Genomic DNA, 18,781 nt, shown 5'->3' on the forward strand with positions numbered 1-18,781 from the left:
TGCAAGAAATGCCGACACCGACACACGCCACGGTGAGGGAGGGGAAAGTGAAAAAGGAGGTGTTAGGGTTGTGTAAAAGGGGTATGTGAAGCATTAAAAGGTTAAGGACCTAAAAAAGGAGGTTGATGTATGGTTAAGCTGGTCATTCAGGCAGGTGCACCCACCATCATCAGAAGCCCTGTTAATCTCAAGCACCTCAAGGTGGTTAAGTAGGCTGCCCTTACCACAGACATGCAGAATCTTGAAACCCTGTTCGGTGTTGAAGGTATGATTATTCTGACGAAGATGTCGAGAGAAATTAGATTTCATGTAAGAAGTATTTAGGTTAGGGTTGTTGGTGAACTTCAAGTACTCCCGAGTGTGTTCATGAATGCGAGTGGAGAACTTCCTGCCCGTCTGACCAACATAGAGAGCATTACATCCTGGGGTACAACAGGACAGTTGGTAAACGCCTGATTTATGGAGTTGGGGAGTAGGGTCTTTGGAATGGGAAAGGAATTGTCTAGAGGTGTTGGAGACTTTGAAGCAAATATTTATGTTATTTAACCTGAAAATGTTTTTAACCTGAAGTGACAGTGGGCCCATAAAAGGGATGGAAAAGAATTTGGGGTTTTCAGGTTTGTCTGAATGTATTAAGTTCTTATTGACAAATTTTTTAAAATGGTTAAAATAAATTTTATTAACTAATGTGTTTGGAAAATTATTATTGGTTGCTACTGTTCTGATCCAGGAAAGTTCTAAGTTAAAGTTTGTTTCAGACATTGGTATGTTAAATAGACGGTTAAAGAAACAGTTTAATGACGCAACCTTTTGATTAATTGGATGATTGGATTGGAAGGGGATTATGCAGTCAGTGCTTGTGGGTTTGTGATAGATGGAAAACTCAATGTGGTTACAAGACCTGTAAAGCAAAATATCAAGGAAAGGTAGTTTATGGGATGACTCTAGTTCCATGGTGAATGAGATTGAATGGTGTAAATCATTAAGAAACAAGAATAATTGTTGAAGGTCATCTAGAGACCCATCAAAAATACAGAAAATGTCATCCACATATCTTTTGAAGAAGAGTATTTTATTGAAGGAGTGGTAGGATTCTAGGGAATGTTCAATGTTGGACATAAAAATCTCTGCTAGCAGAGGGGAAAGGCATGAACCCATAGCCAGGCCTCCGGACTGTGAATAGAAAGTGTTGTTGAACTGGAAAAAGTTTTGGTCCAGTACCAGAGCCACCAGGGTTAATAAGTCTTCCACCTGGAAAGGGTCAAGACCTTCCGAAGAGGACAACAAATCCTGGACCAAGTTTAAACAATCAGGTGGTGGGATGCTGGGAAAGAGGTTGGAAACATCGAAGGAGACCATGATTGCTGTGTCTGGGATGATTAAGTCTTTGAGTTGGGAGCAAAGTTCAAATGAATTTTTTATGGAATATTTACTTTTAAATCCGGTGGTTTTAAGGATAATATCATTTAACCAGGCAGAAATATGGTGGCAGGGAGAACCGCAAAAGGAAACCACTGGTCTGATGGGGATATTGGGTTTGTGGATTTAAGTACGATTACGATTTAAGTATTTTAAATTTAGGACTTAAATACAATTTCACTTTTTCACCTAGAGTAAATGATTTACAAGTTTTCTCTGCCCATTTGGAGAACGTAATCTCTAGAAGTCTCCCTGAAGCTTCACAAGGTGCAGTTCGATCTGCTTGCGCTGTCCATCTTAACAGGTTTCACGCAGGAGGTCTCTCTTCAGTGGTTCCTGCAGTAAGCAAGACAGAAAACAGGAACTTGTCCTCACTTAAGAAAAAAGTCAAAGACAACGATTTGATAGTAACAAAAGCTGACAAAGGCAATTGCGTAGTGGTTCTTGACAGAACTCAGTATATGGACAAGGTCCTGGATTTTCTGAATTCGGACTCTTTTGAAATTTTAAACTCCTCCCCTCTGGACAAATTCCTGGTGAAATTTAAGTCATTTATTAATAGAGTCCAGACTACTTTAACACCTTTGGGATTTAATAAATACAAAATCATACCTATCAACCCCTCCGTTCCCAAACTCTATGGCCTTCCCAAAATCCACAAACCCAATATCCCCATCAGACCAGTGGTTTCCTTTTGCGGTTCTCCCTGCCACCATCTTTCTGCCTGGTTAAATGATATTATCCTTAAAACCACCGGATTTAAAAGTAAATATTCCATAAAAAATTCATTTGAACTTTGCTCCCAACTCAAAGACTTAATCATCCCAGACACAGCAATCATGGTCTCCTTCGATGTTTCCAACCTCTTTCCCAGCATCCCACCACCTGATTGTTTAAACTTGGTCCAGGATTTGTTGTCCTCTTCGGAAGGTCTTGACCCTTTCCAGGTGGAAGACTTATTAACCCTGGTGGCTCTGGTACTGGACCAAAACTTTTTCCAGTTCAACAACACTTTCTATTCACAGTCCGGAGGCCTGGCTATGGGTTCATGCCTTTCCCCTCTGCTAGCAGAGATTTTTATGTCCAACATTGAACATTCCCTAGAATCCTACCACTCCTTCAATAAAATACTCTTCTTCAAAAGATATGTGGATGACATTTTCTGTATTTTTGATGGGTCTCTAGATGACCTTCAACAATTATTCTTGTTTCTTAATGATTTACACCATTCAATCTCATTCACCATGGAACTAGAGTCATCCCATAAACTACCTTTCCTTGATATTTTGCTTTACAGGTCTTGTAACCACATTGAGTTTTCCATCTATCACAAACCCACAAGCACTGACTGCATAATCCCCTTCCAATCCAATCATCCAATTAATCAAAAGGTTGCGTCATTAAACTGTTTCTTTAACCGTCTATTTAACATACCAATGTCTGAAACAAACTTTAACTTAGAACTTTCCTGGATCAGAACAGTAGCAACCAATAATAATTTTCCAAACACATTAGTTAATAAAATTTATTTTAACCATTTTAAAAAATTTGTCAATAAGAACTTAATACATTCAGACAAACCTGAAAACCCCAAATTCTTTTCCATCCCTTTTATGGGCCCACTGTCACTTCAGGTTAAAAACATTTTCAGGTTAAATAACATAAATATTTGCTTCAAAGTCTCCAACACCTCTAGACAATTCCTTTCCCATTCCAAAGACCCTACTCCCCAACTCCATAAATCAGGCGTTTACCAACTGTCCTGTTGTACCCCAGGATGTAATGCTCTCTATGTTGGTCAGACGGGCAGGAAGTTCTCCACTCGCATTCATGAACACACTCGGGAGTACTTGAAGTTCACCAACAACCCTAACCTAAATACTTCTTACATGAAATCTAATTTCTCTCGACATCTTCGTCAGAATAATCATACCTTCAACACCGAACAGGGTTTCAAGATTCTGCATGTCTGTGGTAAGGGCAGCCTACTTAACCACCTTGAGGTGCTTGAGATTAACAGGGCTTCTGATGATGGTGGGTGCACCTGCCTGAATGACCAGCTTAACCATACATCAACCTCCTTTTTTAGGTCCTTAACCTTTTAATGCTTCACATACCCCTTTTACACAACCCTAACACCTCCTTTTTCACTTTCCCCTCCCTCACCGTGGCGTGTGTCGGTGTCGGCATTTCTTGCAGTTTTGCCACCATTTTTGAACCCCTGTTGGCCACCCTCATCTGGCTTGATACGTTGTCCACCTGTTTGCTGGTTTGGTGCATTGTTTACTTTCAACTCCACCACCTGCGGTATGAATGGTTGCGGGTTTTAACCTTTCTATTGTTGATCTTCACTTGTTTTGTGGGTTGCAGAACTATCCACCTGTTGTCAGCTAAATTATTGATTTTATTTTATTTTATTGTAACCCCCTCTTAACGGTTCCCCCTCTGCCTTCAAATTAACGGCTTATCAATGTGAAATTTTTTAAAAATTTTTGCACCTCCATTTTGTTTCCTGTTTGATCGCCTCTTCAGTGGATGGTGCACGAGTTTTAAGATCTTTTTTTCCCCCTAGGGTCTCACCCAGCCCTAAATGGGTCTAGTTTAAGTTTTTTGTTTAATTTTAATTTAATGTGCTATAGTTAGTTTTTTCTCCATAATGAGGTAACTATTAAATTTCCCTATAATCCCTTTAATCAATTGTTACATGTGTTAAATTTTACAGCATTGTTCACCTACTTAACTATGTTATAGTCACTAATTCGTTATAACATGGGTCTCTCTGTCTCTCCCCTTGTAAAAAGACAGTAGTCACATTGATCGATCGATTTAAGGTACGTTTTCTCGTTTTTTAACATCTCGTTTTTTAACATTAAACTTATGGTACACCATGTAAAGTAGGTTATTCTTGTAGCTCCTGAAGATGGTCATTTATGTGACCGAAACTTGTTGAGCAGACCTTACCATCTAAGGTCATAATAAAAGTATTGTGGAGAAGACTGTTTGTCATTTCCTTCCTTTCGTAAAAGTGATTTGTTATTGGATGCCCATTTATGTAGATTTAGTTGATAAGAGTTTAACAAATTATTTAATTCACTACATGTTTGCTTTATTTGATTAATGGAATCGCAACTAAAAAGTAAATCATCCATATACGTTTGAGATAGTAAAATTTTAGAGGCCAAAGGGTATTTATTTTTATTTAAGTTTGCAATTTCATTTAAAGTTCGAGTCGCTGTTCTTAATTGAATACATTCGAGGGGTAATCCTGGACATTCTCTCCACAGAATTGACTGCAAAAAACGCTGTTCGGGATTGATATCAATTTGTCTATACATTTTTTCGATATCAGTGGTTACAGCATATTTTCCCACTCGAAACCTACATAATATGTCAAATAAGTCAGGTTGAACCTGAAAGCCTTTCAAGGAAATATCATTCAACGAGTAGCCAGAAGATGACTTTGAAGAAGCATCAAACACCACTCGAAGTTTAGTAAAGCTACCTTCTCTTATCACACAATGATGAGGCATAAAATATCTGTTTTTGTCATTTTCATTGGATAAAGCAAATGGCACCCGTTCCGCATGATTTAGAGAGACGTATTCGTCCACAAAATTTTTATATTTACAAAAGAGTTCATGGTTTTGCTGAAAACGTTTTTCTAGATTCAAAAATCTTCTGAGAGCAACAGAATACGAGTTTCCGAGTTTTAAATAATCTTCACGAGATTTCAACAGTAGGTTTACTTGAATTTTACCATCATCGGCATCATCAAGAATTTTAAAAGAATTCTGAAATATAGTTTCAGCAAGTTCATGTTCCGGAGTTAAAATTGGCAGATTTGAAATTTCTTCCAATTCCCAACATCTAGTAAGCGTCAGTGTTTTCAACTTGAGTTTTAGTAATACAAGCATTGTCATTTGAACTAGAAGTTCTTGTAAAAAACGATAAACTATTTTTAACATTAAATTGAGCAGTAGGAATGCTACCGAAAAGAATCCAGCCCAAATGGGTCTTTTGAAGCACTGGCATACCTTTACCCAAAGGCAAAATCTCTCCACAGAGCATTTCTGCATAACTACTTGCACTTAAAAGAATGTCAACTGCATTGGGTTTAAAGAAAGTTGGGTCAGCTAACTCAATTTCTGAAGGTATTTTCCAGGCATTTATATTTATAGGTACTTGAGGTAAATTGCATGTTATTGTTTTTAAAATAGCACAAGGAACAGTGAAAGTATGCAATTTATTCAATTTTGAGTTAATTTTAAGGTCAATCATCTCATTTGAATTTGAGACATTCTGGTTGATTCCTATAACATTAACATTACAATTGGAAACAGGTAATTGTAGCTGTTTAACTAATCGTTCTGTTATAAAAGATAAGAGACTTCCACTATCAAACACAACTCTAGCTTGTATAGGTTTGCCAGAATTTGTAAATAGGGTGACGACTGCGGTGGCTAACAAAACCTGAGATTGAGAGTGGTTATTTGACATAGCGGACAATTCATAACTGAATTATCACTTCTTAAAACTGGTTGAAATTGCGACTTAGTTAAGGTGTAAATAGCAACTTCGTGATCTGACGCAACATTCTGATTATCTGCGACTTCATTTGAAGTGTGAAGAAAAGTTTTGAGAATAAGTTCTCGCCACCCGGGGGGAAAGTCGTTGGTGGGGGGGTTGGTCTTCTTTATCCTGGCTGGATTGGTCATGGCTGCTACCTGAAACATAAAAACAGAAAACATTAATAATACTTGCTCCAAAAGATGAAGTTGAGGTCATAATCGGGTGTTGTCAAATCCGGGTGTGGTCATGATCGGGTGTTCAGTGCTGTCATCTATCGTCCTGAAGCAATCTGTCACCAGACCGATTGACCCAGTGGCGTATCATCAAAAGCGAATGTAGATTTTTACTAACACAATAATAATAATAATAATGTTAAAAAATAATTATAGTTATTATTACTTTTGAGTTGTTTAATGTGGGAAAAATCAATAGACACAATGTATTACACTAATTTCTGTTATTTTCAGGTATATTTAAAAAATACATAGGTACATTTTTATTATAATAATATTATAAAACTATAACTATTATTATGAAAACTTAGTAGAACTATCTATCTAGCTAAAAATTTATTAACAATAATTAAACTACCTAACCTAACAAACTTATAAAAAAATAAATATTTACATGAGACAAAAGTTGTGCAAACTTATTGGCCTTTAAACAATATTAGTTTTGTTAACTGGTTTCTAACAGGATCTGTAATTTCAGACTGCCTTTTTGTTATAAAATGTATGCGTATATTAAGGTATTTTAAAATAACGGATTCTGTTAAAAAATAAATATGGTTTGTGTTTATCTATCTGTAATATGGTTACAATTTAAAACATGATCGTTTAATAGTTGTGTGCAACATCTGGTGACATCTGTACTCAACTCTATGAGTTAGAAAGTACAGATGGCGTTCCAAAATCTAGGAACAGCACCATTAATGCCGCATCATTCGGTAAACACCGATCTGATTGGTTGAAAATGGTGAGGTTTTGTTTTTTGTTTATCAATCCCAATCCTCTGACCGGTTTCGCCGTATTACGGCTCATCAGAGAGGCTATAGGGCTTGATAACCAAAGAACAAAACCTTCGTTCCAGTATAGTCAACTGGATGCCAGAAATGATAGTTGTGTGCAACATCTGGTGACATCTGTACTCAACTCTATGAGTTAGAAAGTACAGATGGCGTTCCAAAATCTAGGAACAGCACCATTAATGCCGCATCATTCGGTAAACACCGATCTGATTGGTTGAAAATGGTGAGGTTTTGTTTTTTGTTTATCAATACCAATCCTCTGACCGGTTTCGCCGTATTACGGCTCATCAGAGAGGCTATAGGGCTTGATAACCAAAGAACAAAACCTTCGTTCCAGTATAGTCAACTGGATGCCAGAAATGATAGTTGTGTGCAACATCTGGTGACATCTGTACTCAACTCTATGAGTTAGAAAGTACAGATGGCGTTCCAAAATCTAGGAACAGCACCATTAATGCCGCATCATTCGGTAAACACCGATCTGATTGGTTGAAAATGGTGAGGTTTTGTTTTTTGTTTATCAATCCCAATCCTCTGACCGGTTAACACGGCATTTGCTTACAGCTGCCTGGAATAGGAATAGCTGCCTTCTGAGTTTTTTTTTTCTTGGTGTTTCCTCTAAGTTTTCTTCCACATTAGGGGGCGTACCCTCACTGGCTAGAACAACAGAAGTAGAACAGGAAGGCTCACCAATTTCTTGCCAAGGCCTTTTTCTTGCCTAAGACAATACATTTAATTAGACTATTTCTAGCATGAGATACCTACACTGTAAGGTATGTAATACAACGTATTGTAAATTGTTTAAATGAGATGTCCAGTTAAATAAAATTATATTTAAAAACAAAATTTTTTAATAGGTAATACAATGTTACAGGAAATGGATGTAACCAAGTGTAACTTTTACTGGCTAGCTGCAAAAATGCCACTTACTGGGAGCCAAAAAGTTAATTTAACTCTAATTGTCACATAAAACTTTAACAATTGAGACCCAAAAAGTATAAGCTACCGATATTAAAACTGTTGTGGTATAAAGTAACTCTGACTTACTTGTTTAGTTCTTGGCATTTCCTGAATATATTTACGCAATTCCTCAAATATTGTGGGTACTGGATCATTTAAGAGACATGTTCTTGTACCAATGGTATAAAATAAATTCTGGTCAAAGTGCCTTGAACAAAGTTTGTCGTTCTTTGTAGGACTCCAGTCTTTAACAGGCATTTTATGAACCCAAAGGGCAAGTCTCTTGGGATTCCTCATGGGAAATCTATAAAAAAACAAATAAGTTATAATATATCTTCATAAAAACCATACTTTACATGATTAATTTATCACATAAGGTTAAAATCGAGGTTAAAATATTTCTTTCGAATAAGACTATAAACATATCTACGTCACTGGAAGAAAACTTCTCATTAGAATAATTTATGGCTTTTAATGGGTTGATTATGAATGAAAACATATCAGCATTTTGTTTAAATAAACACAAATAGTCTATTTTAAGGACGCCTAAATTATTGTATCGGAATTGCGTTGATAAGTTTTATAATAAGAAAAATATTTCGAAAATTATTTGTCTTTGAACAATATAAAATATAATTTTTTACCTGTGAAAGGTAATTCCAGGCTCCTTTTTCTCGCTCCGGCTTTTACACTTGTAAGCAGAACAACCCACCATCATAAATCACTAATATACACAAAGTTTTAATACGTATTTGAATCGAAACGCCACAAAATATCTCAATATCACCAGCTAATGTTTGTCACCATAAAATGGCGTCGTCTGAAACTTCGGCCTCAATCGCGTTCCATCGGTTTAGGTGCGCGAGTTAAATTCAATCACCACGAAAATCACTTAAAAAAATGATTTATTGCAGAACGGAGTTACATGTATTGCGTGAATGCAACATAATAACTAACTGTAATAACATCGTACTCATATTTATAATAATATTAAATGTAAACAATAAGATCCTAGAACTAGCCTAACTCTAAACAATATTATGCATGATGTGCACTTAAGGGTTCATAACTCCTCCCTCCTTAGAGACGAGCCAACGGTGTTGAAGTTTGAAGTTTCTAAATCACGACCCTTGATAGGATTGAAGAGGCATCTACCTCGGCATCTTGGGCTTCTGGATCTTCTTAATTTTGGTTCAATGACCTTTTTATAAAGATAAAATACAGCAAGAGCAATTAGTAACACATATATTAAGAGAGTTAACAGATTGAATTCAAAGAAGAAATTTGTTTTTTTCAAAATATTTTTTAATTTTTGATTTTGAGTATCAATTGCATTTTGGATGTTGTCAAATTCGTTAAGATTTATTGAATTTAAATTGGTTTTATCAAACTTAAACGTAAGGCTTTCTTCCGTTATTGCTGGTAGGTTAATTTGAGGAAGTTCAATGTTTTTGAAACTAACTTTTGTACTGTGATAAGTCTTTAAATAAAAGTCACTTATATGCACTTCACAACTTGGGGTTAACTCCAAAAGGTATGTTCCTTTTAATGGAATGTTGTCCTTATTTGACCCGCACTGTTGAACAGCTACAGTTTGTTGTGGGATTATCAGCATCCATTTCTCGTGTTCCAACTTTTCTACTTTGGTTCTCTCGAGTTTCATCATAGTATTGTTACGATTTTCCCGTGGGTTCACACAAAGTCAGTTTAACTCAACAATTAATAACTTTATTAATACTTCAAAACACTCCGTACAATAATTAACACAGCTACTAAAAACACTTCCACAATTATTCCGCTATTTAAACTTTACCGCGTTTCCAAATTCACTACTACCACTCCACTCTCTACTGTCGTTGACGCCGCTTCTTTTATATTCGCAAACCACGTTCTAGAATGACCGCGAAACGCTTCGCGGGTCGCCTTGATCATTCAAGAATCTTCCAGGTAGCGTTTCCTAACTGTGGCCTACTTTAATACGCGCCCGGCCAGATATTACGGCGCATCGGTTTCATCCCGAGGCGAGCGCTCGTTAAGAAGTATCGAGCATAGTAGGCCCAGACCGTAACACTGCCCCCCTCTTAAAGCTGATCGTCCCGATCCGCTTCATCCAATCCCTGGTATTTCTTGAGTCTGTCCAGATGGACAATTTTCATCTTGCCTTTGGGGCTGCGTTGGACTCTGTACACGACGTCGTTTAACCTTTTTACCACATTGTAAGGTCCCTCCCAAACAGGTGTTAATTTCGGTGATTTGCCTTTCTTCCTCTGAGGGTTAAACAACCAAACTTTATCATCCTTCTGGAACCCTCCCGAATTGGCCCTCAGATCATAACGAGCTTTCATCTTGTCGCTAGTTAGATTCAAACTTTCCCTGACCAGATCATGGATGTTCAGTAATCTGTCTTGCAACTCGTCAACGTAGTTCTCAATGTTCGTGCTTTGGCCTGTTGGAGATCCGAACACCACATCACATGGAAGTCGCAGTTCTCGACCAAACAGAACTTTAGATGGTGACTGTCCCGTTGAGTTGTGGACTGCTGCTCTATAAGCCATCAAGAAGAGCGGAATATGCTGGTCCCAATCTTTCTGATGCTGATCAACAACCTTTGAGAGATGTTGCTCTATGGTCTTATTAAATCTCTCGACCATGCCATCCGACTGAGGATGAAGCGGCGTTGTTCGGGTCTTCCTAATGCCTAGCAGGTCACAGAGCCTCTGAAAGAGCTTGGACTCAAAGTTTCGTCCCTGATCAGAGTGTAACTCCAACGGCACACCAAATCTACTGAAGACATTTTCGACGAGAATATCAGCGACTGTGCTGGCTTCTTGATTTGGAATCGCAAACACCTCAGGCCATTTGCTAAAGTAATCCATGGCAACAAGAATGTACTTGTTGCCTCTGTTGGTCTCCGGAAAAGGCCCAGCGACGTCTATGGCTAAACGTTCGAAAGGCAATCCAACGTTGTACTGCTTCATAGGTCCCCGGGATCTCGTCTGTGGTCCGTGGCTAGCTGCACAAATGGAACATTGTCGACACCATGATTTCACGTCTTGGCAGTAGTTCACCCAGTAAAAGCGTTGCCGTTCCAGTACGCAGAGCATACGAGGCAGTGAGGCGTTCAAGCAAATCGTCATCTGACGAAGAGCATTGGAATAATTTTATGCTTTTCAAATTTTCTATCTCCAGTCAAACGTCTTTCACTTCTAAAAAAAAGCGACACCTGCAAAAAGGCCAAATCATGAAAAATCAGAAATCGATTTTTCAGCCAGTCTGGCTTCTGACATGCACGGAAATCAGTACCAAACAGGATTTGTAGAATAAACACTCTGCTGAAAAACCAGTTCTGATCCACATGCAAGAACAAGACGCTATTCCAGTTTCCGAGGTCAAAACAGACGATCTAGAATCAGAGGAAGTCAATTCGAGTAGAGTAGAGTAGAGTAGAGAGTAGAATTACAAGAGGCAGAGAACTATGTCCTTGATATTGATTTGCTTTGACTGAAATTGCAAGCTCTTGAAAACATAAACGACTTTTATCATGAAAATAGAGGTAAACAAGACAGTGATGATGGCTTCATATCCAGCAAACCTCATCTGACAAAGAACATGGGAATACGTCCCGCTTTTCGAATCTTCTATCACCATCCATTCTATTTCATTCCTAAAAATAGCGACACCTGCAAAAAGCCCAAATCTAAGTGCTGATATTTACCAAAGCCCTAACCCCCAGACAGATCAGAAGCCACCTCCTCAGCTAGTTTGGCTTATGTAACTTGTCCGGAAATCAGTGCCAAACAGGATTCTGGAGTCAATCTGGAGAAGAAGCACTCTACTGCAAAATCGTGTTTGAGTGCAGATAAGTCAACTGAAAAACTGTTAATTGTGGATGACAGTGTTGACGCCAAACCGTCTACAAATGCATCAGGCAGTTTAGTCAAACGGCCAGTTAGTTTGTCTTGGACAAACTTACTCAATTTTGAAACCAAGCTTCAGCAATTATCTTCAAGCCAGAATTCTAAAAAACTCAATCTAAGTTCTCGTGATGATAAAGCAAAATATTTAACCAGAGAGATCAACGTGACAACGCCGCAGCCTTTAGGCGTATCGAAGGTATACTGCAGATGTAGTAAATAATCTCGTTAATCTCGTAAAAAAACCGCTTCAGAGGCAATTTTGATAGATTAATGGTCAAATTTAAAAAACAACGTTTAATCTTAATTGAGACTCAGCTGAGAATAGCTGCAGACTGGAACTCGAGTAAGCTTCCATTTGAAGTCAAACGGCAAGATTCCCGATACTCTTATGATGGTGTACAAGATAATGAAAGCTCCGCATCATCCTAGTCGTCTGAATATCAAGAGGTTCTTGCAGATGACGTAGTCACAAATGAAAATTCAGAATCAACGGAGAGCAAATCGACAGTAGACTATAGACCAAACTATAGCCTTGACGTTGAACTGCTTTATCTAAAATTGCAATATCTAAAGGATTCCAATAAAAATAAAGCTAACGATGTACAAAACTGTTGTGAAAGCTTCATATCAACTAAAAATAACGTTCAGAAGACAGTTTGTCGATTAGTTTGCCTTATATTATCAATACAACAGTAACCAATAGTCAGACGAATTTATCATAGAAGAGGAATATGGCGGCAGATTGTGACAGAAAGGGGACAGATATTTGCAAATCTTACTTACAATGAGTGCATCGTATATGTGGATAACATTGTCGCGCTTCGCGCCTTTGTTTTTGATTTTCTTGGGACATCCGAAAGTTTCGATTATCGGCAATAAGGCGCTGATTTAAAAAATTCGATCGTAGATTAAAGGAATCTTTCTTAATGGCGCTGGTTAACTTAGAACAAGTACTCTCAGGAGCTCGAAGAATTGGAAAGTTATAAAATCCAGGAGGCGTTGGTCCTGAGGGATGTTGTACATCCGTAGCCTGTCTAAGCGCACGATCGGGTTGGCAAGAATAAAACTCGTTGGGATTTTGATTTTTTAATTGAGAATTCGAATATAGTTGAGAAACGTTAGGTTGTTCAGTAGTTGAGTCAGCGCGCCACTCAGTCGGTGACACAGGGGTCCCACCACCACCCGCTCGGCTTAGGGGATGAGGAAGTTGGCCGAACGCCCCAACGACGGGGGAAGTCGCCTGATGCGACACAAAGAAATCTTCATACAAAGCCGCTGGAAAAGTCTGAGAATTCATATCGAAATTTGATATTGTTTTAATTCTCCACGGAGGACTTGGTCTTTATAGATTAAAAGACAAGTTGGAGAATGGCTTTGTCGAGGCTGAGAGGGCCAAAAGGGGTTTAGGTCAACTTTATCGCGGTAGTTTTAGAGGGAAGCAAGGTTACGTCCCGTAAGTCGGTTGAGTGGCGTAGAAACTAAAGTTACAACGGTATAGTTGTCGAACAAAATAAAAGCCCGAGGGGTTATAAAACTAATAATCTTAAAGATTAAATGAAGCTTAATAATTAGCGCGTGACTCGCGCGTCGAACGCACAATTTAACGACACACTAACTTTCACTGAAGATACGAATTTAACGTAGTTTAATTCAGTTTTACAGGGTGGTCGGCGTACGAACCGGTTTATTTCGCGGCACTGTTTATTCGTGGTTTTACTGTTTTTGAGTCTTTAAATTTTACACAGTTTTTGGGGTATCTAGGGTTAATTTTTATTAATGTTTGTGTTAATGCTCCTAGAACACGTATACACCTCGCCAGTTCGGAGAGTGTATAGTGCTTCGGTAGCTGACGATTCGTTTCGTTTAGGTAGCGCTTTAGGGTAGGTACAATACTGCTGTTGTACAATGCTTAATTTTAGGAATAAAACTAATTACAAGTTCTGTTTTGTCGAAATTAAAGTTTTTGTTAGTTTATCGGTTACAACGATGGGGAACTGAAGGGTTTTTTGACTGAAACTCTCTCAGGACCAATGGGTTTGAATTTTGTTCTTGCGGTGAACAACGTAGATATTTTTAGGCTGGCGACGACATAGCTGGGCTTATGAAGGAGGATTCTTGTACCGATGGTAACCTTAGTTAGTGTTTTAGATTGAACACTGTTGAAAGGCACGTAAATTGGTAGGGTTAACTTTGAAATCGTGAAAAGAAAAAATAAATCGTACTGAATATGGGAACAAAGTCACTGAATGTTAGGGTGTGAGGAAAGCGCTTCCTTAACCGTTTTTCCTCGCGACGTATCCACGTACGACTGCGGAACGACTTTTCCGCCGCGACCACGTTTATTCTTAACTTCTTCCGAACCCCGCAGGTGGAATAAACCTCAAGTTATGATGTTTAAGCCGCCCCACGACGTTCCACACCCTCTAAGCTACTTGTAGCCTTAGTGCTATGATCAACTTTCACTTAGAAGGATCGGTGAGATGCTCTCACGATGATGGCAATGTGCAAGGCCAGCTTCGATACCTACGTTACGCTCTGATCTGTGTCTGCTGTGAAAGAGAGAGGCTTGTGCGCGTGAATCGTTTTATAGAACGACCCACGCCGCATCGACGCAGCGCGGCGAATCCGCCTATCAGATCGCTCAACAGAAATCACGCCACTTCCGCGATGTTTGTTTTATCTGCTCGCCCGCGAGCCAGGGTCGGCTTTAGTTCGGCATTCTTTTATTTTTCCAACGTTGTGCAGGACCGTGCGTAGCTTATTATACAACAACATCATTGTATTTAGTATTACTTGGTTACTTTCTAAATTTATTTTTCTAATAGCTTGCTCTTGTAAATCAGGCATATTTTCTATATCCACCTCAAAGGCGACTGATATCCTTTGTCTTCGCTGTACTAGCATATCCTTATCCGATACATTCATGAGTCTCACAGGCACCTTGGCGCCCCTTTTACAGAGACTTCTCGCAACTAGCAATCCCTGCTGAGAATCTTCACATGGCTCTATCACAACATGCTGAGTCGTAATTCTTGAATAACCAGCTATACTAGCTAAACAAATCACCTCACTTCTTGGGGGTAAAATTAGATCTTCCTCTAGTAAAATTTTCCACGATTTTTCCTCATTTTCCACATAATGAGTCTCATCAAAAAATTCTCCCCGGACTTCGAAGCCTTCCATTTCGGCAGCTCTTAGGTCCATTTTAAAATTCGCATCACCGGAACATACAAGTTGAACATCAGGACATCCATGCTCTCCTGAATTTGGTTTTTCCAGTGCTTCCAAACGACTGCCAATCGTTTGAATGCCCACATCCCTCGTTGTTGGCAGCAACGATGAATGTTTCTTGGAGGTAGTTGTGTGTCAATGCGTCCGATTCTGAACATGTTGTCCATGAATGAATGAATGAATATAGTTAGATGGGCTCCCTACGGAGAAGACACTTTGTGACCCATCACAAGCTAGTACCCCTCCAATTCGGTGGCCCTGACAAAGCTGCAGAGCCTCCTTGGCCAGGTACCTTGAATATCTAAGGGGTTGATCACACTCTTACCCCAAAGCTCTTTTCTGATCGTCGCAAGTGTCGGGCACTGTGTGAGAACATGTGTCGGAGTTTCCTCGTCTTCCTGACACAAGCGACACAAGTGACAGACCCAGAATGTGCATGTGTCTTCTCATCTGACAGTGACCCGTGAGAAGTCCTGTCACACATCTGAGGTCCTTTCTGGTTAATTCCATCAGTGACTTCGACTTGTTCTTTGAAAAGAAGCCCATGAGACATCGCGACTGCCGCATGCCTCCGGCCTCCTCTCAAGCAATATCGGATCTTTGCCAGAAGATACGGTCCACAATGGCGAATCGGGAACCTGTCCGCCTCCTCGTTTCCCCTAACACCGGAGTGCCCTGGGACCCGAGTGAGCGACAAGAGTGTTTTCTTACACTCCAGCACCAGCGCAGACGTCGTTGAATCAGCTTTTAAGGCAGCCATTGCTGCCTTGCTGTCCGTACAGATAAATATATCCTTCCGGTATAGCGGTGAGTTTAAAATAAACTCCCCGCATCGGATGATCGCAAAGATCTCGGCCTGGAAGATGGTACAGTGGCAGCCTAGAGGGAAGCTAAGCCTCGTCCCCGAAGTTGCACCATACACACCTGCCCCTGCCACCGTCACGGTTTTGGATCCATCTGTAAACCAGACGTCTCCGTGCGACGGGAGGATAGAGTTTTGAGAGAAATTCCAGTCCTCCCTCTCGGGTACTACAAACTTTAGAGATCCGCTTGACAGAAGCGTCGGAGGCACCCGATCCTGCTTCATCAACAGTTCCGGGCACTCCCTCAAAGCCTCCCCCCAGTCCCCGAGATGACTCCACGATTCAGCTGAGTCTGTAATCAGCATATTGAGACCTGCCAGTCTGTGGGCTGCCCTGGCGGCTTCTTTTTGTATAAACGGGTGCAGCGGCTCGAGCCCACATAGCCGCTCCAGTGCCCTTGTTGGGGCAGTTTTCATTGCACCTGTAATACAGACACAGACAAGTCTTTGAACCCTGTCCAACAAGGCTCGTGACTTGGCCGTATCCATAGCTCCGGACCAAACAATCGCTCCGTATGTTATCATTGGGCGAACAACAGCGCAGTAAATCCAGAGAGCATTGCGGGCCTTCCCGATTTTGACTGCAAGGTGCTCGTTCCAGGTCAGCCTGGAATCTAGAATGACCCCTAGGTATTTGACCTGGGATTTGTACCCCAGAATGTGGCCGAACAGATTTAAGTCCGGCGACGGTCCGAGTTTTCGTCGTCTCGTAAAGATGATGACTTCGACTTTTTCCGGGTTCACAGAAAGCCCCTCCCCCTCACACCAAACCTGTGTTGATCGAAGGGCAGCCTGGATATTCCTCGCCAGGCCCCCGACGGCACGACCACTCGAAAGAATGGCCACATCGTCCGCGTAGGCCTGGGCGTAGACATCTGCGGAGTTGAGTCTCCACAGCAGAGTATCAACAACTAGGCACCAAAAAGTGGGCGAGAGAACGCCCCCTTGGGGGCATCCCCTGGCGACCCACGCCTCCGACGTGACTGCGTTAAGCTCCGCAAAAACCAAACGGTTGGACAACATGGTAACATGGTTTTCACCCACCCGGCAACCACCGGATGGGCCCCACGTCGCTCAAGGGCTTGGCATATCGATGCAAAGGAGGTGTTGTCAAACGCCCCCTCTATATCCATAAACGCCGCCAGGGTGGCGCATCCGGGCGCTCTGCCCTTCTCCAGCCTCTGTACGAGGTGATAAAGGGCGGCCTCCGTAGACCTACCCGCCCTCTAAGCGTATTGCTTCTCGTGTAGAGGAGCCACAGTGAGCAGTTCCTCCTTAATATGACGGTCCACAATGCGCTCAAGAGTCTTCAACATGAAGCTCGAGAGGCTGATGGGACGAAACGATTTCGGATTAGAATAATCCGCCTTTCCCGGCTTAGGAATGAACACGACTCTCACTCTTCTCCAGGCCTCAGGGATGTACCCCAGAGTGAGCGATCGCCTAAATACGTCGTCACACTTTCCGCTGTCCGTGAGTATTGGCCCTACCTGACTCGACCCTGGGAAGTGAGTCCCAAGCATGATGCCTAGGGTCTCCTCCGATGTCTCGGTAAAGCCCCCCTCCGGCCGGGCCACAGAGCCCAGGCGCAAGAACGACTCCCTCCTGAGGATCCGCGTTAATCTGGACGCCTCAGTGGTGTCCTCAATGTCCGAGCAGTACCTCCTCCACGTATCTCTACGGTAGTCTCGTATCGTTTTCTTGTAGAGCTTCTGAGCCAACTTGTGGTTGTCCCAGTGTTCCACAGTATTGATCCTTTTTGCTTTGTTAAAAAGCTTACGGACCTTCTTACGGTGTCTCTCTAAGAGAGAGTTCCACCATGGCGTTCCTCCAACTACCCGTTCCTTAGCCGGGCAGTTGTGCTCGTATGACGCTAGTACGGCGGCGTTGAGTTCCTCGACCGAGGCCTCAACGTCCTCTGCCGTGCGCGTCCTTTTATACATGACCCTTATCCTACTGGCCAGCTCCTCGCTGTAGAGGCTCCAGTCAGTAGTCCGGGGGTTCCTGTATGTTGTCGATTTAAAGTTCCATATAAACTTCCCAAATTATCTTCATATAGAGATAGTTTTTCTCCTAGGAGTACCATTTCTCCTTTTCCCCAATCAATAGTTTCACCATGCTCATGCAAAAACCCAATATAAAATCTGTCTAAAAACTCTCAGATTCAAGTACTTTGAACCCATGTTCCACAATTCTTCTTGGCCCAATGCCTACACGCAAACAAGGGTTCCTAAAATGAGAATACTATTTCCCTGAGTGTCCACTAAGTTAATTCCACTATTTTGTAACGGTGTAAACCCCTGAGAAACTGAGGGTTTCACTAGGGATAAAACAGCTCCAGAATCTATCAGTGACCAATATAACTTTTCAGCTAATATTACCTTAGAAACATTGCAAGGCCTGGAGATTCTTTTCCACTCGCAAATGTTTCTCCCTACACTAACACCTTCACTTATTCTCACGTTGCCTCCATGGCAGCCGGGCTTTGGGGCTGGGAAGCGGCTGCGTCGGAGTTTAAATTTAAAGACCCAATTTCGGCGGTACATTCTCTAGCAAAATGTCCTGGTTGGTTACATTTAAAGCAGATTCGTTGTTGCTGGTTGCTAGTGGTTCTATTTCTGGCCCTTGTAGAAGTATTTCTATTCTGGTTATTGTAAACTTGAGTTGCTCGTTTAGTATCAAGACAATCTCGTTGGTAGTGCCTTGGATTGTTACACTTAAAGCATAACTTATTTCTCGTTTGATCCGGTCCTGTCTCCAGTGACATGAATATTACAAGAACATGCTGAAGAAATA

At 40.9% G+C, this 18,781-nt stretch overlaps 2 protein-coding genes across 2 annotated transcripts; both read right to left on the reverse strand.

The window, feature by feature from the left end:
* Positions 1-15,436: 15,436 nt before the first annotated feature.
* Positions 15,437-17,008, reverse strand: LOC145737326 (uncharacterized). Its single transcript, XM_081991961.1, has one exon. It carries the CDS (start codon positions 17,006-17,008, stop codon positions 15,437-15,439), a length of 1,572 nt encoding a protein of 523 aa, XP_081848087.1.
* Positions 17,009-17,211: 203 nt separating this feature from the next.
* On the reverse strand, positions 17,212-17,928 carry LOC145737327 (uncharacterized). Its single transcript, XM_081991963.1, has one exon. The coding sequence runs from the start codon at positions 17,926-17,928 to the stop codon at positions 17,212-17,214; it is 717 nt and encodes a 238-aa protein (XP_081848089.1).
* Between the last annotated feature and the right edge of the window lie 853 nt (positions 17,929-18,781).

Source organism: Ips typographus, linkage group LG13 (assembly GCF_016097725.1).
Source record: "Ips typographus isolate SLU linkage group LG13, UJ_Ityp_2.0, whole genome shotgun sequence".
Classification (NCBI taxonomy): domain Eukaryota; kingdom Metazoa; phylum Arthropoda; class Insecta; order Coleoptera; family Curculionidae; genus Ips; species Ips typographus.